The sequence below is a fragment of the Lathamus discolor genome, chromosome 8 (assembly GCF_037157495.1).
Source record: "Lathamus discolor isolate bLatDis1 chromosome 8, bLatDis1.hap1, whole genome shotgun sequence".
NCBI classification, from domain to species: domain Eukaryota; kingdom Metazoa; phylum Chordata; class Aves; order Psittaciformes; family Psittacidae; genus Lathamus; species Lathamus discolor.
In genome coordinates this window covers 3,394,322-3,405,442 of record NC_088891.1, presented here as the reverse complement: position 1 = coordinate 3,405,442, position 11,121 = coordinate 3,394,322, and the positions used below count along the sequence as shown (strand labels likewise).

The window sequence follows — 11,121 nt, the reverse complement described above, 5'->3', positions numbered from 1 at the left end:
CCATCAATGTGCTGGGGAGGGCTTGGATCGTCCAGCACACCACGGTTTGTCTCTGTCCTGCTCTGTAAGGACTGCAGCACATGGAAGAGGTGTAGGCTGTGTAAGCTGGACCAGAGACGATGGTGATGGCAATGAAAGCAGAGAGAGCATCGTGTTCAAAGGTGCTTTTGAATGTGAGGATGGACCTTTACTAGGGATGGGCAGAAAGCATGTGAGGGATGGAGCAGGGATAGAGCCGGGATGAAGCCGGGCAGGTGGTGGGCACCATACGTGAACCATACATGAGTTAATTTCAGGTTAATTATTGCACTGAGGCAATCAGGGCCGATCCCCATCCGAGTTTTGGCTCCTAAGGAGTTTGTCGGCATCCACGCTGGCAAAAGAGGGCATGGAAGCGCCTCCCCTTCCCGGAACGCCTGTGGTCATGGGGGCGACCGGAGCTGTAAATGAGCTCATGAGCTCATGAGGGCATGCTCGGAAGAGCCAGTCTGTGCCGAGCTAATTCCAGCATCGCCGGGATTCCCCTTGGAGCGGTTGTGGCCGTATCAGCTTTCCCAGAGGGTAAATGTGAGTTTGCCTGCAGCGGGCAGTGGTGTTGGTGTGGGGCAAGCACTGCAAAGGGAAAGGCTGGCAGCATCCCGGTGTGAGCACCTTGGAACGGGGTAGATGGAAGCTGCCGGGAGCAGGCTGGAAAGGCAGCACGGGAGATAAGACCTTCCCAAGAAAAACTCAGTGCAATGCTCCCGGCATCGGCTTGAGCTTTGCTTCCCAAAACCAGGCCAAATCTGGCCACGAGGAGATGTCAGCACTGATGCTCATCCCAAGGAACAGCAGGGTCGGGCAGTCGCAGAGCCTGGCTCGGAGCAGGTTTCTTGCAGGAGGGTAGGAACAGGGTGGTGGAGCAGAAGTTACGCTCCTCCGCCTTGCTTAACTCAGCATTAACGGCTTCTCTCCCCACTGAGCCACTGATCCCTCCTGAAATCAGTGATGTTCCTTCATAAAGGGTAGGTTTAAGCCTTGAAAACTGCTCGGAGATAGGAAGCACAGGGGAAAGAGGTGCCGGGGAGGTTTCCCTTGCTTCTCTCTCCTGGGTAATGCCTCAGAGAGTCCCATGGGGCTTTCAGCTTTCCCCACATCTCACCTCTCTCCCAGTGAAATGGAGGAAAACAGCCCTTGCATCTGGCCTGTGTTTGGGAAGGGCCATCCAAAGGGAGCGCTGAAAAACGGCCTTTGGGACACACAATCCAACCTGGGAACATGGCGAGAGGAGGATATTTGATGTTTGGAGAATCGCCATGGTCCCAAAGGGAGTAGAAAGAAGTGAAGGATAAAAGAGGGCACTAAAGGCAAAGACAAGGAGAGCAACTAAACCCCATCCAAAAATAAGGACAAAATTGTTCACTTCCGTGGGTTAGTCACAGTGAAAACATCGGGATTTCATAACTTCTTCCAGCTCAAGATAAATACCCAGTTAGGGCAGTGAAGGCCCTGGCTGGGTCAGAGTGTGCCGGAGCCAAAGGGGACCCATGGCCCCTCCATCAGCCCTATGGGTGATTTTCCTGGTTTACTGGGGACTGGAGCAGCACAGAACCAAGGTGCTGGGTGAGGTTTCCCAAATGGATTGCCCCCAGCTGAGGCTTCCAGCCTGGGCAAGGAAAAGCTGCTGTGGGAAAGGTGAGCAGCGAGCGGAATGGTGATGCACACATGCATCCGGGTTTATCGCTTGCTGATCATCGAATGGGGCTCAGCACCAAAGCCCACCAGGTTTTCTGGAGCTTGACCTCAGGGTTTGGTCTAGGGTGATGGATTCACTCTTGTCGAGTTTAGAGATGGGGAAAGAGGATTTTGCTCCGGTCGAGATGTGCTGGTGAGAGATGGAGGAAAGACCCTGAGAGCCGCGGCTCCACATGGGAAGGGGTAAATCTGGGGAACCTCTGCGAATGATGCTCTGGGCTCCCCTGCCAGAGGGGTCCTTGTCCTTTGCTCCATCCTGGCTGGGTGTGTGACCTGGATGTCCAGCAAAACCAGCAGCACCAGCCGGGGTATAAAAAGATGGGAATTGCAGTGGGTTTGAGGACTGAGAGTGTGTTTTTCCCAGCATCACCATCCAATGGCATTGGTACCCCCGGAGAAACGGCTCTTACCAGTGAGGTCTCCAGCAAGGCTTCCATGTACAAAGCTGCAGCAGAAAGAGTGAGTTATTTCACCAAGAAACACTCCACAGACACAGGTCACCAAGATACAGAACCCGGTGGGTGCGAGAGATCCCTCCCTCTGCTTCAAACAAGGGCTTTTAGGAGGTGGGCAGGATGACCCAGATTATTCCCATGAGGCACAGCAGTTATTGTCCCTCTTGGCAGGCTCGGCAGAGCGGCCAGGGCTGGGTGAGCAGGCAGAATGAGGCTCTGGTTTACCCCCGGTGAGCGCTGAGCTTTGCTCCTCTGCCTTTTGCTGTGGGGTTTCAGGGACCTGAGGCTGCTGTGGCACCACAGACCCATCCAGAGCGCACAACCGGAGGCAGCATCGCGCCGCACGCAGCCCCGGTGCTGTTTTCTCAAGGGGAGGATGAAAACTGGGAGCTTCCCAACCGCTTGCCTTGTGAACTTTGGGTAAGGAGAGCAGCCGTTCCAGAGGTGAGCTCATTTCTAACCCCGGGAAATGACTTCATGGACGCTGGTATTTACTCACAAAAACATCGCATGTCAGATGTCCCTGACTAGACTTTCTGTTTCGAGTCCAGTATGAGACAAGAATTTCCTTGGACGAGCTGCTCCTGGGACAATTCGAGGTTTGGAGGAGGAGAAGAATTGGAGGGGGAAGAAGAGAACAAAAATCGGCATGAAAAGCCCTGAAATCAGGAGGTTTTTCTGAGCAAAGGGGAGCTGTTGGGCAGCCGGCCCAGCACAAACACCCGAGGGTGCCGGGGGTGAGGGTGCAGGTGATGGGTGCTGCTATAGGATGGTTCTGCTGGCACAAGAGCAGTCATTTCCCCCCCGGTAACACTCAGCAGCAGGAGTTCCTCTCAGAAGTGAAATACAAGTTGTTCCCTCTTTTGTGAAGCCAAGACCCTGGTGGTGCTTTAGGAGCACAAACAGCAGCAGGTTCCCTGCCACATGTTTGCACTCGGCTGATGGAAATTACGTCCCGTGCCACCCTCCCTGCATGAGATCCCCGTTTATACAGGATATCCGATGGGAAAACACAGCACTTGCCTTTATCTTTAAGGTCTGCTCATGCAAGAATAGCTACTGGGGCTGTAGTACCTGTTGAAGCTTCCTAGTTTCTGTTTTCTCCAGCATCCCGGGATGATCCGTATGGATTTGGGGAGAAAAATCCCAGTTGGGGATGCCGGGAGATGCTCTGGCTCCCCATGACCCAGCGCTGGGCTGCAGCTCCGGGGATGTACTGGGGCAGCATCCCAAAAGGAGGGGATTTTGGGAAGAGCCAAGCTGGGGTGTATGGAAACAAGCCCTGTCTGCCAGCGCTGTTTCCTAATCCCGGGGACCAAAACCCTCTGATTATTAAACCAGTGTTGAGAGCTTCAGCTGAAGGCTGCTGAGCAGACAGCATCCAAGCTGACCTTTGAGGAGAGGAGGGGAAAAAAGAAACAAGGGAAAACACAAGGGGGTTACTGTGCAAACACCGGAGGAAAAGAGTCATTTTCATGAGGAACCCCACCCTCCAACAAGACTTATTGCTAACGCATGCCCAGGACATTTCTGCGTGATGGCATGTTGAAAACATCCTCTCTGAACAGGGACCAAAGGCTTTGTTGTGGCATGAGCGAGGCTTACAGGCCCCCAGAAAAATCCTGTCCCTCTCTTACATCATACAGTCGGGGATGGAGAGGACATTTCTAGACAAAAAGGCAGCCAGCCACGAAGGACAAACAGGGAATGCATTCCTGACTCGCTATTCAGTTGCCTTCGTGCAGGTGCAAAGAGCTAAATGAAAGGGAAAATAAGGATGAGCATGTGGGGCCGATTTAATCTCAGCTTTAAGCAGGGGCCTAACGCCAGGAGGAGGTGGCTGCTGGAACAAACAGGCGTCCACGCAGCTTCTTTATGGGTTTTGTGCCTTTTCTCCCCTCCAGGGACCAGGCTTTCCTGTGGTGCTGGGGGGTGATGCCCCTAGCAGGTAAGGAGGTGATGGGGACGGTCCCCTTGTGCGTGGCTGGTGCTCACTGGATGCACTGCGCTTTGAACACAAGGATTACCCTCTGAGGCTGTGAATTTCCAGCTTGATCCCTTTCAGTTCAGTGCAGGAGTGATGGTGAGGGGGGGTTAGGGGACTCGGATGGATGGTGATGCCCCTCCTGGGTCTCAAGAGCTGGTCTCTCTGCCACACAATTTGACTCTTAAACCCACAAAGGGCAAGTTCTCCTGTTCTGCTTGTGTCCAGCAGCATTCCTGCTAGCAGAGCAGCCACAGAGATGGTGCAACCCCGGTGAGACCTCAGGCATCTCCTCCCAGGGATAAAGGGGAATAGATTTAATCATGGAAAACCTGCTAGCCCAGGAAGGGAACCTCCTCTTTCACTGAACGACATAGAGCCACCACCTCCAGCCTGGGACCTGCAGTCCCCATGCACACCGTGTACTTCTTAATGTAATAGACCAGGAGGTGTGAAGGTCTGTTTGCATGTAATTAAAGTCCCTGTAGTGTTCATGGGAGAGGGTTCTCTGGTGCTGGCCCCAGCAGGGCTTGGGGCTGGTCCTCTGTCATCCCCATAGCTCATTCACTCTTGCTGGCCAGAGGAGCAGGATGTCCTCAATTTCCCTCCCTGCCCTTGCGTTGCACATCGTATTTATTAAGCTCCTGTTAGCAATTCGTCCCTCCTGGGGTTTCATGTTGATCTGTCACTGCATTATGCTGAAAGAAATAAAGAAAGAACAAGGTGGGATCAGATAGAGCACAGCAAAGAGATGTATATTCACTAAAATGGAAAAATGACCCAAGTTTCTTCTTGTTAATTCCCTCCTTGCAGCATTTCCAGTTCAAGCACATTCCTGGGTTCATCTGTGATGCTCCCATGAACCTGCGCGGTCCAGGAGCATCGCTGTGGCACGTGTGTGCCTGTGTGTGCTATGAGTCTCCTGGTTGTCTGAGCAACGGGATATTCATCACTAACTCCAGGGATAATTAACTCATTTCCCTGTATTTATAGAAAACTGATGCAGGGAGCGTTGGCACTCATCCCTCATGGGGCCACTTTTGGCCAATGCATCTTGAATTCTGGCTATTCCTTGCGATACAACAGCTTTGTCATCACACTGCAGCCTGCTCATTAAGCCTGAAACCAAGCAGCTCCTTCAGCCTGCAAGGGCAGGGGTGAAACACCACCATCTGCCTGCCCCGGGCTGCCCTCCTGGTTTGCCAGCACAGGGGATGTTTGCATCGGCGTCGCCATCTCCAGCTGCCTGCGTTCGCCTGTGCTAAAATCAGCGTCGCTCCTGGCTCACAAGGGGAGATTTTGCTGCTTTAAGGGGTTTGTTGCAGGGCTGTGATGCAAAGACGCGCTGGAGCATCCTGACTCGGCACCGCAGTGGAGGGAGACCCGTAAGGAAGGACAAGGAGCATCTTCTCTCGGCGTCGGGGCATGTGTATGCCAGGTACGTTCCCATCAGCTGGGACTAATGCAGACCTGGACATGGGTTTCCCCTTGTTTCTTCCACAGAGCCTGCAAGCAGCTTGGCACTTTTAAACTGCTTCTTTTTGCTGCTTGCTTGTTGGGTCGGTGTGTGGGGAGGGTGGGGGGTGAGGGCAGCAAAGGGGCTTGGGGTGCTGGTTGTGGGGCTGGAGGAGGGCAGCTTGCTGCAAGGTGTTGGCATCTCCAGCCTGCAGAGCTGGGGAGACAGATTTGATCTCTGCTGCTCCTGTTATTTGCTCAAAGGTAGGGAATGCAGAAAGTGCTTAAAACAGTAAGAGCCATGCCCTGCCTGCGGCGGGGACTGCTAACAGCTCGTGTCCCTGAGAGATGGAAGTATTTGCCCTTGTAACATAAGTTGTCCCCACACTGTTGTTGTGCTTGGGCGAAAAGGGCACCAAAATCAAGCCATGGGGGGCCACCACGCTGCTCATCACCCCCAGACACCCCCCATGCAGATGCTTTTTTACCTTCACCTCCTCTTCCTGCTTCACCTCCCAAAGGCAAAGGGACCTCAAGAGGCGTTGAGCTGCTGATGCTCGGGCTGTGGTAAGGTCCAGGCCTTTAAATGCCACCATGATTCTCTCCTGAGAGCCAGTCAGTCCCCAGGCAGTGTGGGATCCCCCTTCTCCCCTCCTGGCCACCCGCAGTTGCTCCCACTCATGGCCCCAGATGTGATGCTGGAGGTAGAGGTGGACCATTATGGTTTAACACACTAATGGGAAGTGTCGTGGGGCCTCTAAAAAGCTGATCCCTGTTTGCAAAGCCCCTTTGGAAGAGCAAGTCCTTGAACCGGCTGCTCCAGCGCAGGCTCAGCCAGCTCCAGTGTGACCCATTGCTGGCTGGGTGCTGGTGGGCAGCAGCTCATCCCTTAACGCTGGCCACCGGTCCTGCTTCCCAGCAGCTCACCCGCCTCGCAAAGAGCTAAAAATACACTTCTGTGTGAGCAATCTCTATAGCTACGGCAGGGGTGAACCAAGGAGGGCAGCCAGGCAGTGTCACCACGACTGGGAGACGCGGTGGCTTGGCAAAACAGGCAACACAGAGGGAATGGCCTGGGACTGGGGCATCGCTGCTGGTGCCTCCAGTGCAGATCCCACCATCTCCCCTTCTATTGAAGCCGCAGCACACCACCCAGCCCCAGAGAGGGGGTTCACGTTGCTGCTTGTGTTTCGGCAGGGGATGAGTGACGAGCGGCTTCCCCCATCTCCCCATCTCCCCATCACAGAGGAGGATGCCAACGCCTCATCCCCCATCTGCCCCGAGCGCTGGGTTGAGCCCCGGTTCACGCGAGCGGCGAGGGTGCGGGTGATCATCACGGTCATCTTCTTCCTGCTGGCGGCGGGCAGCAACGCGGCGGTGCTGGGCAGCCTGCTGAGGAAGAGGAGGAAATCCCACGTGCGGCCGCTGCTCCTCAGCCTGGCGCTGGCTGACCTGCTGGTGACGGTGGCGGTGATGCCCCTGGATGCGGTGTGGAACGTGACGGTGCAGTGGTACGGAGGGGACCTCTCCTGCAAGCTCCTCAACTTCCTCAAGCTCTTTGCCATGTACGCGGCCGCGCTGGTGCTGGTGGTCATCAGCCTGGACCGGCACGCGGCCGTCCTCCATCCCTTCTCTCGTGCTCGCCGCCGCAATGGGCTGCTGCTCCGCGCTGCCTGGGCTGGCAGCGTGCTCCTGGCTTCACCCCAGGTAGGGCTCGGTCCTCCCCCCGTGTGGTTTGCCCAAGCTGGGGGGGTTTGGAGGAGGGCTTCCCCATCCTGGCCGCCGCAGCAAGTCTGCTCCAATCCATTGGTTCCACCACCACCACCAGATTGGCTTTCTGGGGTGAATTTACTGCACTGGGTGCTCAGCGCTGTTTCGCACCTTCCTCATAGCACCCATTGCAAATCAGGCTATTGCATGTCGAAGCAAACCGACGCAAACCTGAGCAGATCCTGACCTAAATAACATTTGGTATGGCTGGAAAATGGGATTTCAGAGCCACCAGATCCCACCCATCCTGGCCATAGCCATGAGTTAGGTGCCCAGAGCACCCCTCCCAACCTGACAGCAGCAGGAAGGTGCTGTCCACACACATCCAGGAGCACCTGCAAGGAGGGACTCTTCATCATAGAATCATAGAATAGTCAGGGTTGGAAAGGACCTCAAGATCATCCAGTTCCAACCCCCCTGCCATGGGCAGGGACACCTCACACTAAATCATCCCACACAAGGCTTCATCCAACCTGGCCTTGAACACCGCCAGGGATGGAGCACTCACAACCTCCCTGGGCAACCCATCCCAGTGTCTCACCGCCCTAACAGGAAAGAATTTCCTCCTTAGATCCAATCTAAACTTCCCCTGTTTCAGTTTGAACCCGTTACCCCTTGTCCTTTCACTACAGTCCCTGATGAAGAGTCCCTCCCCAGCATCCCCATAGCCCCCCTTCAGGTACTGGAAGGCTGCTATTAGGTCCCCACGCAGCCTTCTCTTCTCCAGGCTGAACAGCCCCAACTTCCTCAGCCTGTCTTCATACTGGAGGTGCTCCAGTCCCCTGATCATCCTCGTGGCCCTCCCCTGGACTTGTTCCAACAGTCATCAGGGACTGCAGTGACAGGACAAGGGGTAACGGGTTCAAACTTAACCAGGGGAAGTTTAGATTGGATCTAAGGAGGAAATTCTTTCCTGTTAGGGTGGTGAGGCACTGGAATGGGTTGCCCAGGGAGGTTGTGAGTGCTCCATCCCTGGCGGTGTTCAAGGCCAGGTTGGATGAAGCCTTGTGTGGGATGGGTTAGTGTGAGGTGTCCCTGTCCATGGCAGGGGGGTTGGAACTGGATGATCTTGAGGTCCTTTCCAACCCTAACTCTTCTATGATATGATTAAGGGAGTGGAACATCTCCCTTATGAGGAGAGGCTGAGGGAGCTGGGTCTCTTTAGCTTGCAAAAGAGGAGACTGAGGGGTGACCTCATCAATGTTTACAAATATGTAAAGGGTAGGTGTCAGGATGATGGAGCTAGGCTTTTTTCAGTGATATCCAGTGATAGGACAAGGGGCAATGGGTGTAAACTGGAGCATAGGAAGTTCCACGTTAACATCAGGAAGAACTTCTTTACTGTAAGAGTGACAGAGCACTGGAACAGGCTGCCCAGGGGGGTTGTGGAGTCTCCTACACTGGAGATATTCAAGGCCCGCCTGGACAAGTTCCTGTGTGATGTACTGTAGGTTACCCTGCTCTTGCAGGGGGGTTGGACTAGATGATCTTTTTAGGTCCCTTCCAACCCTTGGGATTCTGTGATTCTGTGATTCTATTCTATGATTCTATGTGGTGCCCTGCTCCAAAGGCTCTCTGAGTTAATATTTGTTTCTCCATTTCAGCTTTTCCTCTTCCACCTGCAGACGGCCCCAGGAGGGAACTTCACCCAGTGTGTCACGCACGGGAGCTTCCGGACGCACTGGGAGGAAACCGTGTACAACATGTTCACCTTCACCACCCTCTACATCACCCCCCTGAGCGTCATGATCGTTTGCTACACCCGGATCGTCTGGGAGGTCAGCAAGCAGCTAAAGATCAATAAAGGTAAGCAGGTCCCTTAGCGTCCACCATGGCCCCATGGCTGAACCTGCTCCTGCCTGGAGCGTTGTTGGCTCTGTCCCACCACCCTTTGAACCCCAACTGAAGGGTTTTACACGAAGTTCTTGACCCCCTCTCCTTGCTGTCTTCTGCCTCCTGTGGGCCACAGCCCAGAGCAGGAGCTGGTGTCCCCTCTCTGGCAGAAGCATGGTTATGTTCTCCTGGTTTTCTCCCATCTCCCGCTATCCTTTTTGGCTCTCTCTGCCAGGTTTGATAAGACATCAAAGTGACCACATCTCCAAGGCACGCATGAAGACTCTCAAGATGACCATAGTGATTGTTGCCACCTTCATCATCTGCTGGACCCCGTATTACCTCCTGGGCTTGTGGTACTGGTTCCAGCCAGCCATGATCCAGAAGATGCCCGAGTATGTCAACCACAGCTTCTTCCTCTTCGGCTTGCTGCACACCTGCACTGACCCTGTCATCTATGGGCTGTACACCCCGTCCTTTCGGGAGGATGTGCAGATGTGTCTCAGGGGCATTGAAACAGCCATTACCAGGCACGAGAGACACAAACCTGCCTCAGCCTCAGAGAAGAACACCAAGGATGGTGCAGCAAATGGTGGCGTGGCATCAGGATGCTCCAACGGGACAACCGTCAACACGGCCTGCTGAAGAGACATACCCACAAGGAGATGGGATGCACAGCTCTGGGGGCTGCTTTGTCCCATGGGATCATTCTGGAGACTCATATGGCAATTTGCCACGCAGGTTTGGTGGGTGAGGGCCTGTGGCCAGAAGCTGGGAATGTGTCTCCTGCCTGCACTCAGGGTGACAAACATTAGGGGGTATTTATGGACATTCTTCCACGTTCTGGCAGCCCCGTGACAACCAGGAAACCACCTTTTTTGCACCCTATGCATGCTCTGGCCCTGATTCCGGGATCAAGCATCAACCCTTGGGAGTAGCACAGCACTGAGAGGTGTCACCCTGAGGGGCTGCAATCTCAGGCTTTCACTCCATTTTCTCCATCCATAGGAAAAGCTCTCTGGAAAGCTCGGATCTCCTGGCTCGAAGCCTGCCGGGCTCTCCCATGACTGTGTGTCAAGCCCTGGGAAGGATCTAAGCCTTTGGGGAGTGAGTAGTGCCGGGCATTAGTCCCCCTGGACACGGTGGGAAGGGAGGAAGTGCTGTGGGGATGGAGAGACTCAAATGAGAGGGGTATGAAGAACCATGGTGGGACCAGATGGGATGGGATGGAGTTTCTTCTCCCTTTTGGAGGCAGCCAGAAGGGAAAACAGCCCCTAGTGCCTTGCTCTGGCATGCAGGGGGTTGTGCAAACACCTCCTTACGCAGCAGCTCTCTGGGACACAGGGTTTGAGCAGATCATGTGGGGTAACCAGAGAGCAAGAACCAGACTCAGCACTGCCCAGGGCACGAGCTGGCAGCTCACAGACCATGTGTGTGCTGTCCCCATTCCTGCTTTGCCCTAAGAGCTTGCCCCAGCTCCAGCCCCTGCAGGTGATGCCTGGGATGTGTGAACGAGGCAGGTGATGGGGTGGAGGGACCACCCTACCCACGGTGGGTGCTGATGGTCCTTGCCTGCACCATGAGGTCAAGGGAGGCTGCTGCAGGGATGCTGCGGGGCTGTGGTGAGTAAATGGACTTTTTGTTTCTCATTCCTGTGCCAGAAGTTGCTTGTGAAGGTTGGGGCCTCTTCTCTGCGTGTGGGTTGAAGAGATGGGTTTATTCAGCTGTGTTGCTGCTTTCCATATAATTAGGGATAATGGATTATTTCTTTGTTCATTCTCTGCTGGTTGTTATTAAATGTGGGGGTTTTTTTTCGGTTTTGAAGAGTAATTTGCTTTTGAGACACGTGGGATTGTTGATTTTCTTTGGGTTTGTGAAAGCTTTGGGCAG

The 11,121-nt window shown here is 54.4% G+C and overlaps 1 protein-coding gene across 1 annotated transcript; it reads left to right on the top strand.

Annotated features, from left to right (window-relative positions):
* Positions 1-5,531: 5,531 nt before the first annotated feature.
* LOC136018984 (gonadotropin-releasing hormone II receptor-like) lies at positions 5,532-10,207 on the top strand. The gene is made up of 4 exons (XM_065688698.1): positions 5,532-5,611; positions 6,826-7,335; positions 9,003-9,204; positions 9,467-10,207. The coding sequence occupies exons 2-4, from the start codon at positions 6,829-6,831 to the stop codon at positions 9,874-9,876; spliced, it is 1,119 nt and encodes a 372-aa protein (XP_065544770.1). The 5' UTR covers positions 5,532-5,611; positions 6,826-6,828; the 3' UTR covers positions 9,877-10,207.
* The last annotated feature ends 914 nt before the right edge of the window (positions 10,208-11,121 follow it).